General features: G+C 49.5%; 1 protein-coding gene across 1 annotated transcript in view; it reads left to right on the top strand.

The window, feature by feature from the left end:
• The window catches only part of C4H17orf67 (chromosome 4 C17orf67 homolog), a 93,292-nt gene extending 68,418 nt beyond the window's left edge, over window positions 1-24,874 (top strand). Inside the window, exons 3-4 of the mRNA XM_077257598.1 lie at window positions 7,332-7,474; window positions 24,487-24,874. Coding sequence (XP_077113713.1) covers window positions 7,332-7,448 — 117 coding nt within the window. The 3' untranslated portion in view covers window positions 7,449-7,474; window positions 24,487-24,874. The remainder of the gene's footprint in view (window positions 1-7,331; window positions 7,475-24,486) is intronic.
• The last annotated feature ends 788 nt before the right edge of the window (window positions 24,875-25,662 follow it).

Raw genomic sequence — 25,662 nt, 5'->3', positions numbered from 1 at the left:
CCGTTCCTACTGCCCGGCAGTCCATGGCAGTAGTAATTCTCCTCCAGGGGTATATCCCGCTCCCATCAGGGGAGCATGTCCTGCCTCGGGCAAGCCTGCTCTGACTCTGGTCTAAAAGCAGGAAATTGCTGCTTTTTGCACCCTGCTGGGCCAACCCTCTTCCTTTACTCAACCGTTTCTGTCCCTAACCTAAACACATGCAATAGACAATATACACAGCACATTACATTAATACAACATTAATACATAACAGGAGCATACAGGTAAACGCACAGGATACTGCATTGGGCACTCATGCCCGGCATATAGGAGAGAGGAGGCAAACGAGGGTCCCTGCCACCTCCTTACATCCGTGCGAGTAGTGTGCCTAAAAAAGAATCATACTCTGCAGCCATCTCTGTATGAGCAGTTTGCCTAGAAAATTGTTATACTCTGTACCCATCTCTTTGTGAGTAGTGTGTAAAAACTAATTATACTCTGAAACTGTGTGTGTGTGTGGGAGCAATGGACCTAAACAATAATTAAACCCTAATAAAAATAAGGAGAACTAAGGAGTATAAAGGGTATCAAAATTTATTTAAATATACAAAAAAGTGAAATGCACATAAACTCTATAAATATAGAACATATATCAAATACATATAAAAAATGCATAAGGACAGAGGATGAAAACAGAGTCCACCCCGGTGGACGGCGCCCAAATAGTGCTTAAATGAACAATCACTGACAGATTGTATAACATACGGCCACGGGACACACTCTGGTACATGTAATGTGTTAGAGCGACCCAAAGTCACTAGTAATAGACCATGCAGGGTGTGCTTACCGGGATATAGGGTGGGCGAACCATGGCACGGGGCTGGAACCAGGATAAAAGAGCCCCCGACGCGCGTTTCGCTTGAAAAAATAACCTGCTTTATCAAGGGGATGAGTGTGGAGGCCGAGAAGGACCTTAATATGGGCCGGGCTCGGAGCACGTGACGTCTCACATGCTGCGAGGCGGCCAATGAGAGGCGGCAATGCCGGCGCATGCGCAGATAGAACCGCAGGTCCTGAAACCGAGAACGGCGTCTAGCGTCACAACACGTGGGCGGGGGAAGCCCCGGTCACGTGTGGGAGGCCGGACAGACGCCGTCCTGGAGCAGGAACCGGCAAGCCGGACCGGCGCACGCGCACTGCCACCAATGTAAAAAGAATGATAACAATAGATAAAGAGGGAAAGCAACCCGGGAGGACAAAAAATGTATATGGCCACTAATGTATGAAACAAGCGATATATAAGATGGCGACTAGGCACCCCACATAAATAGACAATAAATAATAACATAATGTCAAGTCATAAATCCGATGCAATCATGTATGGCAAGTACAGCATGTCGATATGATATTATAGGGTGCCTTCCATATTTCCTTAAGGGCATTAGTGCCGGGTCCTCCACAGAAGAAGATGAATGAAAACAATATAAAATGTAGATCTCGGCATAACATGCTTGTGCGGAGTCACTATGTTCCCCCTGCCACCAATCCTTTTGGCTCCAGGGGCCCCACTCTGAGCTGTTTCCAGTGCAGTCATTGTATGGCCTGTGCCAATATTGTTAGGACGACTACCTTTGCATCATCTGACGGCACTAGGACATATTCCATCAGACATCATATATCGTGTAGCACAAAGAATGTGATATATTACGCGACGTGCAGTTGCCCCTTAATTTATGTGGGCTTAACGTCGAGGGAACTTCGCATACGCACTAGAGAGCACGTACGTGACATTCAAGCGGCTAGGGGCGTGGTCGATGCCTCTCTCCTAAAGACGATACCGCATCACTTTAAGACGTGCCATGGGTGTGACGCGGAGTCGCTTCGGGTCAGGGGCATCGACTGCGTCCACCTGGGCACCCGTGGGGGAAACTATAAGAAGATATTGGCACAACGCGAGGCGGCCTGGATCGTTAGATTGAATACGGTCGCACCTAGCGGTCTAAATGAATCGCTAAGCTTTGCCTCTTTTCTTTAGTCTCCTAGATGCATGCCTATGAGTTTACTATTTCTTATTTTGTTTTGGTCAGGGTCAACTTTTGTTTGGAGTTTTTCCTGTTCTTCCTCTCCCTCATGCCTTGATGATATATAATTTTTTGTTCCGTCCTCACCCCCATCCTTTTGGAACAGGGTCCCCTTGCTGGGCCGTATTTTTATTACGTTTTTAATTTGTTTGTGTTTCTATTTATGTCATTAATTTGGTTTTTTCTTCATTTTGTTCTTTAGTTTTCGTATATTTTTGGTGCCGAGATCTACATTTTATATTGTTTTCATTCATCTTCTTCTGTGGAGGACCCGGCACTAATGCCCTTAAGGAAATATGGAAGGCACCCTATAATATCATATCGACATGCTGTACTTGCCATACATGATTGCATCGGATTTATGACTTGACATTATGTTATTATTTATTGTCTATTTATGTGGGGTGCCTAGTCGCCATCTTATATATCGCTTGTTTCATACATTAGTGGCCATATACATTTTTTGTCCTCCCGGGTTGCTTTCCCTCTTTATCTATTGTTATCATTCTTTTTACATTGGTGGCAGTGCGCGTGCGCCGGTCTGGCTTGCCGGTTCCTGCTCCAGGACGGCGTCTGTCCGGCCTCCCACACGTGACCGGGGCTACCCCCGCCCACGTGTTGTGACGCTAGATGCCGTTCTCGGTTTCAGGACCTGCGGTTCTATCTGCGCATGCGCAGGCATTGCCGCCTCTCATTGGCCGCCTCGCAGCATGTGAGACGTCACGTGCTCCGAGCCCGGCCCATATTAAGGTCCTTCTCGGCCTCCACACTCATCCCCTTGATAAAGCAGGTTATTTTTTCAAGCGAAACGCGCGTCGGGGGCTCTTTTATCCTGGTTCCAGCCCGGTGCCCTGGTTCGCCCACCCTATATCCCGGTAAGCACACCCTGCATGGTCTATTACTAGTGACTTTGGGTCGCTCTAACACATTACATGTACCAGAGTGTGTCCCGCGGCCGTATGTTATACAATCTGTCAGTGATTGTTCATTTAAGCACTATTTGGGCGCCGTCCACCGGGGTGGACTCTGTTTTCATCCTCTGTCCTTATGCATTTTTTATATGTATTTGATATATGTTCTATATTTATAGAGTTTATGTGCATTTCACTTTTTTGTATATTTAAATAAATTTTGATACCCTTTATACTCCTTAGTTCTCCTTATTTTTATTATCTGTATGGAGTGGGTGGCCTCTTGTGTAGGCCCTGGGCCTTCTCTCACTATTTAGTGTTTATAAGTCCCTTGTTCTTTTTGACATGTGTTCTGGTCGTGTTTTAATAATTAAACCCTGTAGCCGTGTCTGTATGAGTGGTGTGCCAAAAAAATAATTATAACCTGCCAATGTGTCTGTGCGAGTAGTGGGCATAAAAAAAATTATACTCTGCAGCTGTGTTTATGCAAGAAATGGGCCTAAAAAGATGTATACGCTGCAGCAGTATCTGTGCGAGCAGTGGGCATAAAAAATAATTATTCTGTGTAGCTGTCTCTGTGCGAGTTGTGTTGCAATAGTGCTGAGGCATTGCTGAGAGTTGTCCACATTCACCCAGGAATTCATATAGATAGGGACTAGTGTTGAGCGATACCGTCCGATACTTGAAAGTATCGGTATCGGAAAGTATCGGCCGATACCGGCAAAGTATCGGATCCAATCCGATACCGATACCCGATACCAATACAAGTCAATGGGACTCAAGTATCGGACGGTATTCCTGATGGTTCCCAGGGTCTGAAGGAGAGGAAACTCTCCTTCAGGCCCTGGGAACCATATTAATGTGTAAAATAAAGAATTAAAATAAAAAATATTGCTATACTCACCTCTCCGAGGGAACCGGCAGCGTTGTTTGCTTAAAATGCGCGCTTTTCCTTCCTTCCGTGACGTCACGGCTTCTGATTGGTCGCGTGCCGCCCATGTGGCCGCGACGCGACCAATCACAGCAAGCCGTGACGTAATTTTCAGGTCATTCTAGGCATTCAGTATTTTAAAATTACGTTCCGGCTTTGTGATTGGTCGCGTCGCGGGTCACATGGGCGACGCGACCAATCACAAGCCGTGACGTCACGGGAGGCTGGAGACGCGCGCATTTTAAAATGCGCGTGTGTCCAGCCTCCCGTGACGTCACGGCTTGTGATTGGTCGCGTCGCCCATGTGGCCGCGACGCAACCAATCACAGCAAGCCGTGACGTAATTTCAGGTCCTTCAGTATTTTAAAATTACCTTCCGGCTTTGTGATTGGTTGCGTCGCCCATGTGACCCGCGACGCGACCAATCACAAAGCCGGAACGTAATTTTAAAATACTGAATGCCTAGAAGGACCTGAAAATTACGTCACGGCTTGCTGTGATTGGTCGCGTCGCGGCCACATGGGCGGCACGCGACCAATCAGAAGCCGTGACGTCACGGAAGGAAGGAAAAGCGCGCATTTTAAGCAAACAACGCTGCCGGTTCCCTCGGTGAGGTCTAGGCTGCGTCGGAGAGGTGAGTATAGCAATATTTTTTATTTTAATTCTTTCTTTTACACATTAATGTTGTTTCGATACCGATACCCGATACCACAAAAGTATCGGATCTCGGTATCGGAATTCCGATACCCGCAAGTATCGGCCGATACCCGATACTTGCGGTATCGGAATGCTCAACACTAATAGGGACCCATCAGTCTTTGAGACCACCTTGATGTTGTTTGATAAGCAGACATAATTTGGCCAAATTTTGTGCAAAGCGTGTAATTTTTTTAATAGTATTCAAAAGCCATATTGCTATTGATATTTCATATATTTCACATTGACATTCTTTAGCACAATAGAGTGCAACCTGTTTCTGTATATTGTATATGGAGGTAGCTGCTCCTAGTATGCACCTATTCACACTAGTTTGGATGTGCCAGTCAGTCTTTTGTCACCCGCAGTATGTTGCCAACAGCCGACACTACTTTTCCAGGCTAGGCCATCCCTGCTCTGCAGACACATGTTGCAGACCAAATCAGGTGTGCACAGAGGAACACTATCAGTGGCAAGCTCCACATAACCACCGATACCTGGACCAGTAAGTGCTTCAAGGGATGTTACATCTTCCTAACTCTCCAATGGGTAAATGTAGTGGCAGCGGAGCCTGAGGCGGAAGATTTTCTAGCGCATGTCATACCTCAACCATTGATTGTTGGACTTTCCTGAAAGCCCGGGGGATGGCGTCACTGGTACCAAGGTACCATGGAGGGCCTGGGGACACCATTTCTCTCTACTGTTTGATCATGTCAGAGGAGAGAAATGAGTTTTACACTGGATCTCACTTTTTTTTACGTGATCGCCGTTATTCATCTGAGAAAGACGCTTCGTAGGTCACTCCTTGTTATGTCTCAAGAGCGATGACGTTACTTTTCCTCTCTGTTTTCATGCCTTTCACAGCTGACATCAACCCCATAAACCATTAACCCAGTTGCCACTGGCGGCTGCGGGCTTGTATTTTAGGCTGGCAAGGGCCAAATAACCAAGAGCCTTCTCAGCATGATAATATAAACTTGCAGCTGTCTGCTTCACCTGTGCTGGTTATCAAAAATAGGGGGTACACTACCTCATTTTTTTCATTATTTATGTTTGTTTAGCTGTGTTTTTTGGGTGCTTTTGTCCTGTATAAACCAATTTAAAATACATGTCCTTTTTTTAACGTTTTCTTGCGTATTATCTGCATTTAATGTAAGTCCATGGGGAAATCCCGCACAGAAGGCTGTGTTCCCACAATAAAAATTAACATGCTGCGGCTTGGAAACTCGCATTGCAGGTGAGTTTATGCAGCATAAAAAAGAACAGCAGGCATGGGATTACTATCAAATCCATCCACTCTGCTTGTTCTGTACAATGCAGTGTTTTGGACGCAGCACAATTACGCTGCTTCCTTCCAGAGCACTAGTATTTCTGATCATGGGCACATAGCCTATGAAGGTGTCATGACTCTGGACTTGATTCCAGGTTCCGTCCTGGTCAAGTCAGGGTTAACGCTAGCTGCCTCTCTCTGGTTTTGGGGTGGCTATTTAAAGCTGGTGGTTCCTGGGTCAGGTGTCGGTGATACTTCCGTGTACTCGTTTAGTGGTTGCTGACCCAGGTTACTCATCTGTAATCTTTGTGCCTCTGTGCGTGTGAGCTTTGTTGTGTATGACCTGGTTCTGTCTCCTAACTTCTGCCTCTGTTTTCTGCTTGGCACTTATCTGTCCTTCCTGGTTCTCTGACCCCTTGGCTCATCTCGGTTTACTCTGCTGTCTTGCCCCTGGTACCTCGCTCTTGTCCGGCTTTTGACCTTCAGCTCCCCACTGACTACGTTATTGTTCTCTACCCTGTGCCCCGCGCTCTCAGCTTATTCCCCGTCCTCTCGTGCGGTGGCTCCTCCCCTCTGCGATCACCGGACTGTCTAGTTTCAGGTCCTGTGCTTACTGCGTGCCTTAGTGTCAGGTCCTATGTGCACTGCGTGCCCTGCTCCTTTCACTTCTGGCTCTCGGTCCCGTGCCTCCTGCATGCGCCATCTAGGCTTTCCACAGTGACACTATCAGTGTCACTACAGAGGGTTAGCTTTTGGCTTTGGTTTAGACTGCAAACTGAATGGAGAAAGTCAAACAATATTTAGGTCAAAATCAGGTACACTATTAAGGAGTTAATATGCATTAAAGTTGCCAGAATTTTGCACTAAATTTCTGACATTAAAAATTACTTTTTGGAGATTATTTTTGTAATTTTATTGTGACAATGGTTAAAGATAACTTGTCACCAGTTTTATGCTGCCCAATCTGAGAGCAGTATAAAGTAGGACAGAGACAATTATTCCAGGGCTATGCCATTTACTGACCTTCCTGCTGTTGTTTTGGTGAGAAGCTGTTTTATCTGCTGCAGCTCCACTAGACCTCTCAGTGATCAACCTTTGCTAAGTAGCCCTTGATATTCATATACTATTGCAATTCCCAACTTTCAACACTCAATGGCATCTTTCTGCTTCTGCATAATGTAGGCAGAAGGCTGTCAATCAAAGACAGGGTGGCATTAGACACAACTTATCATTGAGAAGACTAGCAGAGCTGCAGCAGATAAAACAGTAATTTAGCAAAAATACTGCAAGAAGCTCAGTAAGTGAACCAACACATGAATCAGGGGCATACTTTATGCTACTCTCAGATGGAAATGATGACTGATTCTCTCTAAAGAGTTCTATAAGTCTGATTTGGTTATTAATAAAACCAGAGACCTTCTTCTACTTTGTGCATATAACATTAAGCCATGTGTTGCCCTTAGGAGTACATGCTGTACCTACAGCGTCTGGAACAGAGGTCTGAGGAGCAGTTTTATGAGCATTGGTGGAATCCGCACTGCCAGCCTCACTGCAATCGCAACATCGTAAACCCTGCTTAATATCTACCGTGCGCCTACACATGAAGGTATGAATCTTCTCTTGTGGTGATGAATTAGATGCATCAAGCTCCATGTGTGGTCTTTTTTATTTGTTTACAATAGACTGTGTAAGAACTGCACTGCTTATTAGGATTCATTCCCATGCATTCACCCATAGGGGATTTTCTCAGGATATTTTTTGCAGCAACACATATTGCATGGCCAAGGATACCTATGTTCGCTGCTACATCGCAGTGTAATGCAGCTGAATGTGGTTTTGCATGAAAAGATGGGATCTGAAAACCACTTTCATACAATTTTTTTTACAGGAAAGAAGACAAATTCCATAATAAAGAGAATTACAAATTTTCATAACCTTTCTTGCTGTGACAAAGTCAGAAACAATGATACAGTGCAGAAATACACATTTTAGGGGAATACCTCCCTTTTTTCATTCGAGAGGATGTGTATGTGTGTAGGTGCCCCTTTTTCCTTTTTTGTAGACAAATAAATTGACAACCATGCTGCTCCTATCTACTATATAATTGTCTAAGGGGTACTTCTGTCTTTCTGTCTGTCCTTCTGTCTGTCCTTCTGTCTTTCTGTCACGGATATTCATTGGTCGCGGCCTCTGTCTGTCATGGAATCCAAGTCGCTGATTGGTCGTGGCAAAACGCCCACGACCATAGCCACGACCAATCAGAGATGCGCACAGTCCGGAAGAAAATGGCCGCTCCTTACTCCCCGCACTCAGTGCCCGGCGCCCGCATACTCCCCTCCGGTCACCGCTCACACAGGGTTAATGCCGGCGGTAACAGACCGCGCTATGCTGCGGGTAATGTACTCCATAACCGCTGCTATTAACCTTGTGTGTCCCCAATTTTTTACTATTGATGCAGCCTATGCGGCATCAATAGTAAAAAAAAGTAATGTTAAAAATAATAAAAAAACAAAAAACCTGCTATACTCACCATCCGTAGTACGCCGACCCGCTCGCGCCGGCCGCCATCTTCCGTTCCCAGGATGCATTGCAAAATTACCCAGAAGACTTAGCGGTCTCGCGAGACCGCTAAGTCATCTGGGTAATTTCGCAATGCATCCTGGGAATGGAAGATGGCGGCCAGCGCGAGCGGCTTGGCGGCCGGTGCGAGCGGCTTGGCGGAGCTTCGGTGGATCCCAAGCGTCGATAACCGCTTCCTGGATCCAGGCGCCAATGGAAGTTGAGTATATAACTATTTTTTATTTTAGTTCTTTTTTTTTAACAGGGATATCATGCCCACATTGCTATACAGTATACGTGGGCTGCGCAATATACAACGTGGGCTGCGCAATATACAACGTGGGCTGCACAATATAGTACGTGGGCTGCGCAATATACTTTGTGGGCTGCGAAATGTACAACGTGGGCTGCGCAATGTACTACGTGGGCTGCGCAATGTACTACGTGGGCTGCGCAATGTACTACGTGGGCTGCGCAATGTACTACGTGGGCTGCGCAATGTACTGCGTTGGCTGTGCAATGTACTGCGTTGGCTGCGCAATGTACTGCGTTGGAGGAAAAATTGGTGCGCACTAGGGTTAAGGTAAGGCGAGGTGCCGGTGTAGAGGACTGGAATGTCCCAAACACTAAGACTAAATTTAATACACCGCACACTCTAGGGGTATCATATGAAAAAAAAAATTGAATTTATTGAAGTGCTTTTTAGATTTATTATTCAACAGTGCAAAATTGCGACCAGAGGTCAAACTGACAACGTTTCGACTCTTCCCGAGTCTTTGTCAAGTGGTCGCTGAAAAGAACAAAACATATATAAACAATTGTACAACACGAGTATACATATAAAGATCATTATGTTCACAATTGTAGCACACAAAACCCGAGGGAGAGAGAAACAAGAACATATATAGATATATATACATATATACAAGACATAGCATTTTACAGGTATTGCCTCCTGTCACGGGTGAGAGGAATCCCCCCTTGTTGTAGGTGAGAGTGACGATCCGCGTGATTGGAGGTGATCTCATGATAGTTCAAAGGACGGTAGGCACGAGAAGATACCGGGGTGAGGTTTACCTTAGCAAGGTGAATAGTGGTGTAGCACGAAAAAATATCCTTGTAGCATATAGAAAATCTATAAGGAATAAAGAATGTTAATAAGGGCCATACATGTAAGACAACCTAAAGTCAAGTATTGAGAAAATTACCTTGCATAATATTTAATTTATAATAGACGGATAGCCCTGCTTAGTGGTACTGTAGATACAATCTGTCAGGAATATATAGGAGGAAATGAATGTATGATAAAACAGAACACATAACGAATCGTGTACAGTGATGGTGCCGAAAGTTTGTACCTGTCAAAGCCGGTAAGGGTACTATACGGTATAGTGGTGGCCCAGAAAAAATTGCGATAGTCCTATTGTGCCACAGGATGGAACCTGTAGAGGATGCACCTGATTATGGTATAGCCAGCATGGAGATGTAATAGGCAGTACTGTATGGTATTATCAGGGGTGAAAGTAGGAAGTGGTTATAAAGGGTATTACCTTGTGCTGCTGTTAATGTGGGACTATTGTAAGATTTCACTGGCAATGCAGGTAAATAGGTAGCATTAGCTACTATGTGGCTACAGATGGAAGACCTCTGTGGAGAAATATAGTGCAAATAAAATATCTGAGTGCCATCAAACTCTGAGGTATATATAAGTAGTGTGTAGAGAAAGGCATCATAAAATGTTACCTTATAATGCACCTAGTAAGAGACTCCACCTGAGAGTACTCTGGCCGTAGCAGGGACAGGATTGTCCAGTTAGCAATGGGGCTGGAGGTAGGGGGCCTCTGTAGAGAAATGCATATTATGAGCCGGCACCCTGGACAATGCCAGGGTCATATCGCATAGAGATCAGTGGGCTGCAAATATATTGGTGGGTCAGGGTATTACCTGGTGGCGCTTGTGGTATCAGCGGCGCTCCTGCGCCTTGCTGTGTGAGCAGGTGCTGAATGGCGTCCTGTTATCGGTATTTGAGCGCGGAGGGACTTGCGGCACCGGAAGTGCGTCATCCGGTACCGGAAGTCCCGCCGCCTGGCCTCTGGAGTCAACTGCGCAGGAGCAGGCGTCGTCAAGGGAACGGAGCGCTGTATACTAGTTATAGTAACAGCGCCTGCGCTTTAGGGCAATCACTGGAATGCACTGTGCAAGTGCGAACGTAGTCAGGGAAACACAGCGCTATGTGTGACCTGTAATGATAGCGCCTGCGCTCTGGGATGACCGCTGGGCTTAAGTGTGTGTGGAGTAGGTGTGACACAATGGTAAAGAGTCCTGACAGATTATAGATACGGTATTGGTTGGCTGTTTCATACAGGAGGGGCAAACCCTTGGTACATATAGAAACCTTTAATGTGGAGCAATGGAAAGGAATGATGGTAAAACCAAAAAAGTGGAAATAAAAATTGAAAACAAAGTATAAATAAAACAAAAACAAAAACAAAAATACAAATGAAATATAGTAGAATCTAAATGGAATTTGAAAAACAATGAAAACAACTGAAAAACCAATGAAAAAAGAAAATAAATGGGGACATAACGTAGTTTTTTGGGAAAAATTGTCTGGACGATGCATGCACCTTGATTAGAAAAATAAAGATAAAGAATAAACTGATAAAATGAAAAATGGAAAAAATGTAAAAATGAAAAAAATGAAAAAAACGAAAAAAACAGAAAATAATGATAATAGAGTTAAAAATAATAATAATAAAAAGTAATAAAAAATGTTTAGAAATGATAAAAAAATAAAATGATGAAAATAAAATAATGAAAAATACATAGAAAATAAAAAAATAAAAAAATAAAAAAATAAAAAAGTAATAAAAAAATATAATAAAAAATAAGAAAAAATAAGAAAAAAGAAAAATAGATAATAACCCCCTTAGTGGGGAAGAGGGTAGTCATACCGAATGAAATTTAGACTCACCACCACGTCAGCGGGTCTATAGGGGAAGAAAGAAAACATGTCAATATAAAAGAATTTAGGGTAGCCAGTCAATTTCCCTATTCAAGCCCTTTGGTGCAAGCGTATCAAGCGTATAGATCCAGTACGCCTCCCTGGATCGAAGTAATTTGATGTGGTCACCACCCCGCCTTGGTCTAGGTACCTGCTCTATAACCTGGAACTTGAGTTGTGCTACCGTGTGTCTGGCAGCAGCAAAGTGGGCTGGCAGGGGGAGCCATGTTTTACCACATCTGATCGTGGATTTGTGGCTTGCCACGCGATCCCTTACATGTTGTATGGTTTCGCCGACATACAGAAGGCCACATGGGCACTTGATTAGGTACACCACGAAGTTGGATTCACAGGTGAAAAAACCCCGTATTGGAAAGGACTTCCCAGTTCTTGGGTGCGTGATACTGTCTGTTCTGATTATGTTAGAACAGGCAGCGCAATGGAGGCATGGAAACGTACCATGTCGGCGTGTACTGAGGAGCTGTTGGGTAAGTTCCGTGCGTGCACTCCCTATGTCAGCCCTGATATAGGGCTGACATAGGGAGTGCACGCACGGAACTTACCCAACAGCTCCTCAGTACACGCCGACATGGTACGTTTCCATGCCTCCATTGCGCTGCCTGTTCTAACATAATCAGAACAGACAGTATCACGCACCCAAGAACTGGGAAGTCCTTTCCAATACGGGGTTTTTTCACCTGCGAATCCAACTTCGTGGTGTACCTAATCAAGTGCCCATGTGGCCTTCTGTATGTCGGCGAAACCATACAACATGTAAGGGATCGCGTGGCAAGCCACAAATCCACGATCAGATGTGGTAAAACATGGCTCCCCCTGCCAGCCCACTTTGCTGCTGCCAGACACACGGTAGCACAACTCAAGTTCCAGGTTATAGAGCAGGTACCTAGACCAAGGCGGGGTGGTGACCACATCAAATTACTTCGATCCAGGGAGGCGTACTGGATCTATACGCTTGATACGCTTGCACCAAAGGGCTTGAATAGGGAAATTGACTGGCTACCCTAAATTCTTTTATATTGACATGTTTTCTTTCTTCCCCTATAGACCCGCTGACGTGGTGGTGAGTCTAAATTTCATTCGGTATGACTACCCTCTTCCCCACTAAGGGGGTTATTATCTATTTTTCTTTTTTCTTATTTTTTCTTATTTTTTATTATATTTTTTTATTACTTTTTTATTTTTTTATTTTTTTATTTTTTTATTTTCTATGTATTTTTCATTATTTTATTTTCATCATTTTATTTTTTTATCATTTCTAAACATTTTTTATTACTTTTTATTATTATTATTTTTAACTCTATTATCATTATTTTCTGTTTTTTTCGTTTTTTTCATTTTTTTCATTTTTACATTTTTTCCATTTTTCATTTTATCAGTTTATTCTTTATCTTTATTTTTCTAATCAAGGTGCATGCATCGTCCAGACAATTTTTCCCAAAAAACTACGTTATGTCCCCATTTATTTTCTTTTTTCATTGGTTTTTCAGTTGTTTTCATTGTTTTTCAAATTCCATTTAGATTCTACTATATTTCATTTGTATTTTTGTTTTTGTTTTTGTTTTATTTATACTTTGTTTTCAATTTTTATTTCCACTTTTTTGGTTTTACCATCATTCCTTTCCATTGCTCCACATTAAAGGTTTCTATATGTACCAAGGGTTTGCCCCTCCTGTATGAAACAGCCAACCAATACCGTATCTATAATCTGTCAGGACTCTTTACCATTGTGTCACACCTACTCCACACACACTTAAGCCCAGCGGTCATCCCAGAGCGCAGGCGCTATCATTACAGGTCACACATAGCGCTGTGTTTCCCTGACTACGTTCGCACTTGCACAGTGCATTCCAGTGATTGCCCTAAAGCGCAGGCGCTGTTACTATAACTAGTATACAGCGCTCCGTTCCCTTGACGACGCCTGCTCCTGCGCAGTTGACTCCAGAGGCCAGGCGGCGGGACTTCCGGTACCGGATGACGCACTTCCGGTGCCGCAAGTCTCTCCGCGCTCAAATACCGATAACAGGACGCCATTCAGCACCTGCTCACACAGCAAGGCGCAGGAGCGCCGCTGATACCACAAGCGCCACCAGGTAATACCCTGACCCACCAATATATTTGCAGCCCACTGATCTCTATGCGATATGACCCTGGCATTGTCCAGGGTGCCGGCTCATAATATGCATTTCTCTACAGAGGCCCCCTACCTCCAGCCCCATTGCTAACTGGACAATCCTGTCCCTGTTACGGCCAGAGTACTCTCAGGTGGAGTCTCTTACTAGGTGCATTATAAGGTAACATTTTATGATGCCTTTCTCTACACACTACTTATATATACCTCAGAGTTTGATGGCACTCAGATATTTTATTTGCACTATATTTCTCCACAGAGGTCTTCCATCTGTAGCCACATAGTAGCTAATGCTACCTATTTACCTGCATTGCCAGTGAAATCTTACAATAGTCCCACATTAACAGCAGCACAAGGTAATACCCTTTATAACCACTTCCTACTTTCACCCCTGATAATACCATACAGTACTGCCTATTACATCTCCATGCTGGCTATACCATAATCAGGTGCATCCTCTACAGGTTCCATCCTGTGGCACAATAGGACTATCGCAATTTTTTCTGGGCCACCACTATACCGTATAGTACCCTTACCGGCTTTGACAGGTACAAACTTTCGGCACCATCACTGTACACGATTCGTTATGTGTTCTGTTTTATCATACATTCATTTCCTCCTATATATTCCTGACAGATTGTATCTACAGTACCACTAAGCAGGGCTATCCGTCTATTATAAATTAAATATTATGCAAGGTAATTTTCTCAATACTTGACTTTAGGTTGTCTTACATGTATGGCCCTTATTAACATTCTTTATTCCTTATAGATTTTCTATATGCTACAAGGATATTTTTTCGTGCTACACCACTATTCACCTTGCTAAGGTAAACCTCACCCCGGTATCTTCTCGTGCCTACCGTCCTTTGAACTATCATGAGATCACCTCCAATCACGCGGATCGTCACTCTCACCTACAACAAGGGGGGATTCCTCTCACCCGTGACAGGAGGCAATACCTGTAAAATGCTATGTCTTGTATATATGTATATATATCTATATATGTTCTTGTTTCTCTCTCCCTCGGGTTTTGTGTGCTACAATTGTGAACATAATGATCTTTATATGTATACTCGTGTTGTACAATTGTTTATATATGTTTTGTTCTTTTCAGCGACCACTTGACAAAGACTCGGGAAGAGTCGAAACGTTGTCAGTTTGACCTCTGGTCGCAATTTTGCACTGTTGAATAATAAATCTAAAAAGCACTTCAATAAATTCAATTTTTTTTTTTCATATGATACCCCTAGAGTGTGCGGTGTATTAAATTTAGTCTCAATGTACTGCGTTGGCTGCGCAATGTACTGCGTGGGCTGCGCAATGTACTGCGTGGGCTGCGCAATGTACTGCGTGGGCTGCGCAATGTACTGCGTGGGCTGCGCAATATACTACATGGGCTGTGCTATACACTACGCATACATATTCTAGAATACCCGATGTGTTAGAATAGGGCCACCATCTAGTGTTACTAATAAATAGGAAGAAATTGACACTGCCAGCACTTAGTGAATAGTATCAGACTGTGTAGGAACGCACCCAATGGACAAGAGCATTGGTAAGACCCAGTTCTCAATTTATTTGGATATTTCCATGACAAATAACAAAAGATTGGCATCATGCAGAATTCTAAGAAAATGCTCAAGAATTGTTATTTTATTGAATACAAATGTTTATCAAATTGATAGGAGAGTCATGTCAGAAGAGCCAACAGGTCCTCTTTAAAGGGCAGCACGGTGGCTCAGTGGTTAGCACTGCAGCCTTGCAGCGCTGGGGTCCTGAGTTCTAACACCACCAAGGACAACATCTGCAAGGAGTTTGTATGTTCTCCCTGTGTTTGCGTGGGTTTCCTCACTGATAGGGAATTTAGATTGTGAGCCCCAATGGGGACAGCGATGATAATATGTGCAACCTGTAAAGCGCTGCGGAATATGTTAGCGCTATATAAAAATAAAGATTATTATTATGAAGGGAAGCTCATCATAAGCCATCTATATGAACATGTTGGTCATAGGAAGCTGAATTAAATTATACCTTGATATTTATGATCCAAAGTCTAATTCCCAAGAAGTCAACATTTTTTTTTATATTTAGATCTATGGGCCGGGCACAGATCTCTCCGAGAATCTGCCTCCAATGCTTATTTTAAATGAAAGGGGAAATTACCAGTGTGAGAGACATGAAGATCAGGAGAGCAGCGCACTCAGTCATTACATGTCGCACGCTGGTAACATCTCCTTTCATCTAATATATAATTGCCTAGAATACTACTTCCTGCAATTTGTGCCAACTTCCGTGGCTTTGTCCGGAGCTAATGTCCGGAGATAATGTCCGGAGCTAATGTCCGGAGCTAATGTCCGGAGCTAATGTCCGGAGCTAATGTCCGGAGATAAGTGACGTCACCAGTGTCCTACACCCAGGCAGAGCACAGTGGCCCCAGGCAGAGCACAGGGGCCCCAGGCAGAACATGGGGCCCCAGGCAGAGCACAGGGGCCCCAGGCAGAGCACAGGGGCCCCAGGCAGCATATGGGGCCCCAGACAGAGCACAGGGGCCCCAGGCAGCATATGGGGCCCCAGGCAGAGCACAGTGGCCCCAGGCAGAGCACACACCAAATCGGAGGCCGAGGGGCCCCGCCAACCAAATCGGAGGCCCGAGGGGCCCCGCCAACCAAATCGGAGGCCGAGGAGCCCCGCCCACCAAATCGAAGGCCGAGCGGCCCCGCCCACCAAAGCGGAGGCCGAGGGGCCCGGCCCCGCCCACCAAATCGGAGGCCGAGGGGCCCCGCCCACCAAATCGGAAGCCGAGGGTCCCCGCCCACCAAATCGGAGGCCGAGGGTCCCCGCCCACCAAATCGGAGGCCGTGGGTCCCCGCCCACCAAATTGGAGGCCGAGGGTCCCCGCCCACCAAATCGGAGGCCGAGGGGCCCCGCCTACCAAATCGGAGGCCGAGGGTCCCCGCCCACCAAATCGGAGGCCGAGGGTCCCTGCCCACCAAATCGGAGGCCGAGGGGCTTAGCCAACCAAATCGGAGGCCGAGGAGCCCCGCCCACCAAATCGAAGGCCGAGGGTCCCCGCCCACCAAATCGGAGGCCGTGGGTCCCCGCCCACCAAATTGGAGGCCGAGGGGCCCCGCCCACCAAATCGGAGGCCGAGGGTCCCCGCCCACCAAATCGGAGGCCGAGGGGCCCCGCCAACCAAATCGGAGGCCGAGGGGCCCCGCCCACCAAATCGGAGGCCGAGGGTCCCCGCCCACCAAATCAGAGGCCGAGAGTCCCCGCCCACCAAATCGGAGGATAAGGGGCCCCGCCAACCAAATCGGAGGCCGAGGGGCCCCGCCAACCAAATCGGAGGCCGAGGAGCCCCGCCCAACAAATCGAAGGCCGAGCGGCCCCGCCCACCAAAGCGGAGGCCGAGGGGCCCGGCCCCGCCCACCAAAGCGGAGGCCGAGGGGCCCCGACCACCAAATCGGAGGCCGAGGGTCCCCGCCCACCAAATCGGAGGCCGAGGGTCCCCGCCCACCAAATCGGAGGCCGAGGGGCTTCGCCAACCAAATCGGAGGCCGAGGAGCCCCGCCCACCAAATCGAAGGCCGAGGGTCCCCGCCCACCAAATCGGAGGCCGTGGGTCCCCGCCCACCAAATTGGAGGCCGAGGGGCCCCGCCCACCAAATCGGAGGCCGAGGGTCCCCGCCCACCAAATCGGAGGCCGAGGGGCCCCGCCAACCAAATCGGAGGCCGAGGGGCCCCGCCCACCAAATCGGAGGCCGAGGGTCCCCGCCCACCAAATCAGAGGCCGAGAGTCCCCGCCCACCAAATCGGAGGATAAGGGGCCCCGCCAACCAAATCGGAGGCCGAGGGGCCCCGCCAACCAAATCGGAGGCCGAGGAGCCCCGCCCAACAAATCGAAGGCCGAGCGGCCCCGCCCACCAAAGCGGAGGCCGAGGGGCCCGGCCCCGCCCACCAAAGCGGAGGCCGAGGGGCCCCGACCACCACATCGGAGGCCGAGGGGCCCCGCCCACCAAATCGGAGGCCGAGGGGCCCCGCCCACCAAATCGGAGGCCGAGGGTCCCCGCCCACAAAATCGGAGACCGAGGGTCCCCGCCCACCAAATTGGAGGCCGAGGGTCCCCGCCCACCAAATCGGAGGTCGAGGGTCCCCGCCCACCAAATCGGAGGCCGAGGGTCCCCGCCCACCAAATCGGAGGCTGAGGGTCCACACCAACCAAATCGGAGGCCGAGGGGCCCCACCCACCAAATCGAAGGCCGAGGGGCCCCGCCCACCAAAGCGGAGGCCGAGGGACCCCGCACACCAAATCGGAGGCAGAGGGACCCCGCCCACCAAATCGGAGGCCGAGGGGCCCCGCCCACCAATGCGGAGGCCGAGGGTCCCCGACCACCAAATCGGAGGCCGAGGGTCCCCGACCACCAAATTGGAGGCCGAGGGTCCCCGCCCACCAAATCGGAGGCCGAGAGTCCCCGCCCACCAAATCGGAGGCCGAGGGGCACCGCCAACCAAATCGGAGGCCGAGGGGCCCCGCCAACCAAATCGGAGGCCGAGGAGCCCCGCCCACCAAATCGAAGGCCGAGCGGCCCCGCCCACCACATCGGAGGCCGAGGGGCCCGGCCCCGCCCACCAAAGCGGAGGCCGAGGGGCCCCGCCCACCACATCGGAGGCCGAGGGGCCCCGCCCACCAAATCGGAGGCCGAGGGTCCCCACCCACCAAATCGGAGGCCGAGGGTCCCCGCCCACCAAATCGGAGGCCGAGGGTCCCCGCCCACCAAATCGGAGGCCGAGGGTCCCCGCCCACCAAATCGGAGGCCGAGGGTCCCCGCCCACCAAATCGGAGGCCGAGGGGCCCCACCAACCAAATCGGAGGCCGAGGGGCCCCGCCCACCAAATGGAGGCCGAGGGGCCCCCCGACCACCACATCGGAGGCCGAGGGGCCCTGCCCACCAAATCGGAGGCCGAGGGTCCCCGCCCACCAAATCGGTGGCCGAGGGTCCCCGCCCACCAAATCGGAGGCCGAGGGTCCCCGCCCACCAAATTGGAGGCCGAGGGTCCCCGCCCACCAAATTGGAGGCCGAGGGGCCCCGCCTACCAAATCGGAGGCCGAGGGTCCCCGCCCACCAAATCGGAGGCCGAGGGTCCCCGCCCACCAAATCGGAGGCCGAGGGGCCCCGCCCACCAAATCGGAGGCCGGGGGTCCCCACCCACCAAATCGGAGGCCGAGGGGCCCCGCCCACCACATCGGAGGCCGATGGGCCCCGCCCACCAAATCGGAGGCCGAGGGTCCCCGCCCACCAAATCGGAGGCCGAGGGTCCCCGCCCACCAAATCGGAGGCCGAGAGTCCCCGCCCACCAAATCGGAGGATAAGGGGCCCCGCCAACCAAATCGGAGGCCGAGGGGCCCCGCCAACCAAATCGGAGGCCGAGGAGCCCCGCCCAACAAATCGAAGGCCGAGCGGCCCCGCCCACCAAAGCGGAGGCCGAGGGGCCCGGCCCCGCCCACCAAATCGGAGGCCGAGGGTCCCCACCCACCAAATCGGAGGCCGAGGGTCCCCGCCCACCAAATCGGAGGCCGAGGGTCCCCGCCCACCAAATCGGAGGCCGAGGGTCCCCGCCCACCAAATCGGAGGCCGAGGGTCCCCGCCCACCAAATCGGAGGCCGAGGGGCCCCACCAACCAAATCGGAGGCCGAGGGGCCCTGCCCACCAAATGGAGGCCGAGGGGCCCCCCGACCACCACATCGGAGGCCGAGGGGCCCCGCCCACCAAATCGGAGGCCGAGGGTCCCCGCCCACCAAATCGGTGGCCGAGGGTCCCCGCCCACCAAATCGGAGGCCGAGGGTCCCCGCCCACCAAATTGGAGGCCGAGGGTCCCCGCCCACCAAATTGGAGGCCGAGGGGCCCCGCCTACCAAATCGGAGGCCGAGGGTCCCCGCCCACCAAATCGGAGGCCGAGGGTCCCCGCCCACCAAATCGGAGGCCGAGGGGCCCCGCCCACCAAATCGGAGGCCGGGGGTCCCCACCCACCAAATCGGAGGCCGAGGGGCCCCGCCCACCACATCGGAGGCCGATGGGCCCCGCCCACCAAATCGGAGGCCGAGGGTCCCCGCCCACCAAATCGGAGGCCGAGGGTCCCCGCCCACCAAATCGGAGGCCGAGGGTCCCCGCCCACCAAATCGGAGGCCGAGGGTCCACACCAACCAAATCGGAGGCCGAGGGGCCCCGCCCACCAAATCGAAGGCCGAGGGTCCCCGCCCACCAAATCGGAGGCCGAGGGTCCCCGCCCACCAAATCGGAGGCCGAGGGTCCCCGCCCACCAAATTGGAGGCTGAGGGTCCCCGCCCACCAAATTGGAGGCCGAGGGTCCCCGCCCACCAAATCGGAGGCCGAGGGTCCCGGCCCACCAAATCGGAGGCCGAGGGGCCCCACCAACCAAATCGGAGGCCGAGGGGCCCCGCCCACCAAATCGGAGGCCGAGGGTCCCTGCCCACCAAATCGGAGGCCGAGGGGCCCCGCCAACCAAATCGGAGGCCGAGGGGCCCCGCCCACCAAATCGGAGGCCGAGGGGCCCCGCCCACCAAATCGGAGGCCGAGGGTCCCCGCCCACCAAATCGGAGGATAAGGGGCCCCGCCCACCAAATCGGAGGCCGAGGGTCCCCGCCCACCAAATCGGAGGTCGAGGGTCCCCGCCCACCAAATCGGAGGCCGAGGGTCCCCGCCCACCAAATCGGAGGCCGGTCCCCGCCCACCAAATCGGAGGCCGAGGGTCCCCACCCACCAAATCGGAGGACGAGGGGCCCCACCAACCAAATCGGAGGCCGAGGAACCCCGCCCACCAAAAGTAAGTGCGGCCCCAAAAGTAAGTGCGCCCCCGGGTGCAAAAGTAAGTGCGCCCCCGGGTGCAAAAGTAAGTGCGCCCCCGGGTGCAAAAGTAAGTGCGCCCCCGGGTGCACAAGTAAGTGCGCCCCCGGGTGCAAAAGTAAGTGCGCCCCCGGGTGCCAAAGTAACTGCGCCCCCGGGTGCAAAAGTAAGTGCGCCCCCGGGTGCAAAAGTAAGCGCGCCCCCCAGTCCCGTGTGTGAAAAGTGCTGCTGTAAAGCTGGTAGCGCTGTTCAAGCACCATGTATTTCCTTCAGGAAATGCCCATCTAATATATAATTGCCTAGAATACTACTTCCTGCAATTTGTGCCAACTTCCGTGGCTTTGTCCGGAGCTAATGTCCGGAGCTAATGTCCGGAGCTAATGTCCGGAGCTAATGTCCGGAGATAAGTGACGTCACCAGTGTCCTACACCCAGGCAGAGCACAGGGGCCCCAGGCAGCATATGGGGCCCCAGGCAGAGCACAGTGGCCCCAGGCAGAGCACAGGGGCCCCAGGCAGAGCACAGGGGCCCCAGGCAGCATATGGGGCCCCAGGCAGAGCACAGTGGTCCCAGGCAGAGCACAGGGGCCCCAGGCAGCTTATGGGGCCCCAGGCAGAGCACAGTGGCCCCAGGCAGAACATGGGGCCCCAGGCAGAGCACAGTGGCCCCAGGCAGAGCACAGGGGCCCCAGGCAGAACATGGGGCCCCAGGCAGAGCACAGGGGCCCCAGGCAGAGCACAGGGGCCCCAGGCAGCATATGGGGCCCCAGGCAGAGCACAGGGGCCCCAGGCAGCATATGGGGCCCCAGGCAGAGCACAGTGGCCCCAGGCAGAGCACAGGGGCCCCAGGCAGCATATGGGGCCCCAGGCAGAGCACAGTGGTCCCAGGCAGAGCACAGGGGCCCCAGGCAGCCTATGGGGCCGTAGGCAGAGCACAGTGGCCCCAGGCAGAACATGGGGCCCCAGGCAGAGCACAGGGGCCCCAGGCAGAGCACAGGGGCCCCAGGCAGCATATGGGGCCCCAGGCAGAGCACAGTGGTCCCAGGTAGAGCACAGGGGCCCCAGGCAGCCTATGGGGCCCAAGGCAGAGCACAGGGGCCCCAGGCAGCATATGGGGCCCCAGGCAGAGCACAGGGGCCCCAGGCAGCATATGGGGCCCCAGGCAGAGCACAGTGGCCCCAGGCAGAGCACAGGGGCCCCAGGCAGAACATGGGGCCCCAGGCAGAGCACAGGGGCCCCAGGCAGCATATGGGGCCCCAGGCAGAGCACAGTGGCCCCAGGCAGAGCACAGGGGGCCCAGGCAGCATATGGGACCCCAGGCAGAGCACAGTGGCCCCAGGCAGAGCACAGCGATATTTTGGACCACTGTGCGGTGTTTCAGACCCCCTGTGTGATGTCTGGGGCCCTGTTCTTAAGTATATTAAAGATTAAAGTAACGTATATTAAAGTATATTATAGATCAAATTTGACACGTTTATGAGCACCATTGAGTGATATACTCAAGAATGACATAATTTTTCAACATTTTATGGTTTCAAACTGTAAACACTCAGAGTTTTTTTTACTTCAACCAGAAAACCTTAACGGTTCATAAAAAACTTGACTGTTCAGGATATGATAAAAGTCATAGTATTCTGAATCTTTAACTTATAAAGATACCTTTACATGGGGTGATTATTGGTTCCAGAGAGGCTTTCGGCCGATAATTGTACACATGGCTGGTGACAGGACAATACAATATAAACGTTCAAAGGTAAACACTGATAACATTAAAATCTAATATATAATTGCCTAGAATACTACTTCCGGCAATTTGTGCCAACTTCCGTGGCTTTGTCCGGAGATAAGTGACGTCACCAGCGTCCTACACCCGCTCAGGGTGGACAAAGATATATGCCTTCGTGGTGCGCGGCACTTTTCTGATTGGTTGCCGCCTGCCGCGAGCGACCAATCAGAAATGTGCCGTACTGTCAAGAATTGTCAAGAGCTGGTGAGTGCAGCCATTTTTTGTTCTTTCTTACTATTATTTATTAATTGTATTATTCTTACATTTGAATAAATAAAGTATATATGGATTCTAGTCTCCCGATTCTTTAGAATCGGGCTGCCATCTAGTTTAAAATAAGCTCGGGAGTCAAGTATTCTATGTTTGGCCCATAGATCTTAACAGCTCATTTACTTATAACAGAAAATGTGGATTTTTCTGAAATAAAAAATTGGATCACAGATATCAATGTATAATTTATCTATACTTCCTATGACCTACATGCTCATATAGTTGTCATGGTGCATCGTGCTCACCAGAATGACCTATTTATTTTTTTGGGGGAATATAAGAAACTAGTAAAGTAAAAACTTGAACTATGAACATCTCTTTTACCTAGGACACCTTGCAGCAGTTCAGGTTTGCTTTTTCTTACATGGCCCAGCATTGTAAGCTTTCATTTTAGCAACAGCTGCCCCAGTTGGTTCGATGTAAAAAGGTTATCACTTGTCACATTTTGTCCTTCGTCCATACATCAAAGGTGAAACAACTCACATACCCTGATTCTTTTCAGGTTTTGCTCCAGGCTTTTTTCCTGTATATACCTGAGCGTTTAGAGGATATGAACTGCTGCTGTCGCAAAGTGTCCATATCTTGATGCTGTACTTTGCTGGCTTAGGGTATGTCTCCACGTTCAGGATTGCATCAGTCTTTGGTCAGGATTTTATGCAAGTAAAATCCTGACCAAAACTGCACCTGAGGTCACTGGCAGGTCACCTGTGGTGTACCTGCGTGTTTTGCTCATAGTAGCAACATGCAGCGTTTTGAAAAAACGCACAACGCATGCGTTTTCGCGGCAAAAACGCATGCGTTTTTAAACGCATAGTGGAGTCTGGATTTCATAAAATCCCATCCACTATGCTGTAACATCTGGACGCTGCGTTTTTGACGCAGCAGAAAAACGCAGCGTCAAAAACGCAGCGTTTCCTGAACGTGGAAACATACCCTTAGGGTATGTTTCCACGGTCAGGAAACGCTGCTTTTTTGACGCTGCGCAGAGCTGCAGCGTCAAACAAGCAGCGTCCAGATGTTCCAGCATAGTGGAGGGGATTTTATGAAATCCCGTCTCCACTATGCATGGAAACCCGCACGCGGCGGCCCTGCGACTCCGGACATGCTGCGCGTCTTTTCAGATCGCAGCATGTCCGTACACCTTGCGGGGACGCAGCGTCCCCGCAAGGCATATCACAGGGCCCTACGGGAGCGAGCGATCATCCCGGATGTGAAGAGTTAACACATCCGGCATGATCGCGTCCCAGAAAGGGGGCGGGGCTTAGCGCCGAGCGGCTTCGCCGCTGCGGCGATACCGCCGGCCATCCTGACAGTGGAAACATACCCTTACTCGGCATCAAGATATGAACATACCACCAGTATGGACACTCGCGACTTTTACGGGCTAAAATCAGCGTTGTGGAATAAAATAGCACTATATGAATAAACAACAACAATAATACATTAGTAATAATAATAATAATAATAATAATAATAATAAAATCGTGCAAGCACTAACCAGTTTAGCAACATTAAGAGCTTACATACTACAGCAAAACAGACCTGCACAGATCTGTACTCAAAGCCCATCCATCTGCAGTAACTTGCAAATCAAGCCCACAGACCTGCAGGAACTGGAGAAATCGATAAAGAATTGTAGATGCAATAAATAATCCACAATACTATAAATTGTTTTTGTGAATGAAAATATGGTGGGAGATCTGTATAAAACTTCATATTGGCCCTAACAGTACACATGTAACAATCATTATTTCATGCAATAACAACACCTATCCCTAAACAAACTCACCTAACCACGATTTGCAGATACTCACAATAAATAGTCTACATCTTCAACTTTTTTTTTAGGGTCAAATAGACCCGAACATTACAGCAGAATTAAAGATCATAAACTACTCCATATAACAAATATTCTATTCCAAAAAAACTGTATAAGTGAACTGAATCATTTATAACCTGAAGAAATATTTTGTCTATTTTTCTTACAGATCTGAACCCGATAAGAGGAAATTGCTTAAAAATGCATGCAAGAAGAATTTACGTAATGATAACTCCTAAATATTCACATAGGATCATAAGATCCTGGTATCTGGACTGCACCAGAAATGTTGGTATATACATTATATAATATAATTGGAGCATCATATCAACTTCCATTGTCCCAAAAGAATATTGTTGTGTAATTACAGGCCAATATCATGAAGAGGGTGAAAACGTTTGCTTTAGATGAACATATATAGTTTCAATTGTATATTTTATGCTAATGTTATATACAAATGATAAAAAGCATTAAACATTGTATTCCATTGTATATATGCATGTATAAAGTATAACCATGTAAACTCTTAATGTATCTACTATAATAAAATTATTGTAACCGCAAACCCCAAGCGAGATGTTGATTGTGAGACAACCCCTTCTAGGGGATTTTCTAGTATTCCTTACCCCATAGGAACGTAAAAATCTTGAAGTAATTAAAAGAGAAAATACAGTTAGCGCCTTCTAGTGGAAGCTGTGGGCAGACAAACTTATCATTTAGGTGGTTCGTTATGTGATGTGACCCGTATAAGGGTACTGTCACACAGTGCAATTTTGATCGCTACGACGGTACGATTCGTGACGTTCTAGCGATATCGTTACGATATCGCAGTGTCTGACACGCAGCAGCGATCAGGGACCCTGCTGAGAATCGTACGTCGTAGCAGATCGTATGGAACTTTCTTTCGTCGCTTGATCACCCGCTGACATCGCTGGATCGTTGTGTGTGACAGCGATCCAGCGATGTCTTCGCTTGTAACCAGGGTAAACATCGGGTAACTAAGCGCAGGGCCGCGCTTAGTAACCCGATGTTTACCCTGGTTACCAGCGTAAACGTAAACAAACCAAACCGTACATACTCACATTCCGGTGTCTGTCCCCGGCGTCTCAGCTTCTCTGCACTGTGAGCGCCTGCCGGCCGGAAAGCGAGCACAGCGGTGACGTCTGACGTCACCGCTGTGCTTTCCGGCTATGGTGCTTACACAGTGGAGAGAAGCAGAACGCCGGGGGACAGACACCGGAATGTGAGTATGTACTGTTTGTTTTTTTTACGTTTACGCTGGTAACCAGGGTAAACATCGGGTTACTAAGCGCGGCCCTGCGCTTAGTAACCCGATGTTTACCCT

Source organism: Ranitomeya variabilis, chromosome 4 (genome assembly GCF_051348905.1).
Source record: "Ranitomeya variabilis isolate aRanVar5 chromosome 4, aRanVar5.hap1, whole genome shotgun sequence".
NCBI classification, from domain to species: Eukaryota; Metazoa; Chordata; class Amphibia; order Anura; family Dendrobatidae; genus Ranitomeya; species Ranitomeya variabilis.
Note: the sequence above shows the minus strand (reverse complement) of the source record. Positions and strands in the feature narration are given on the sequence as shown.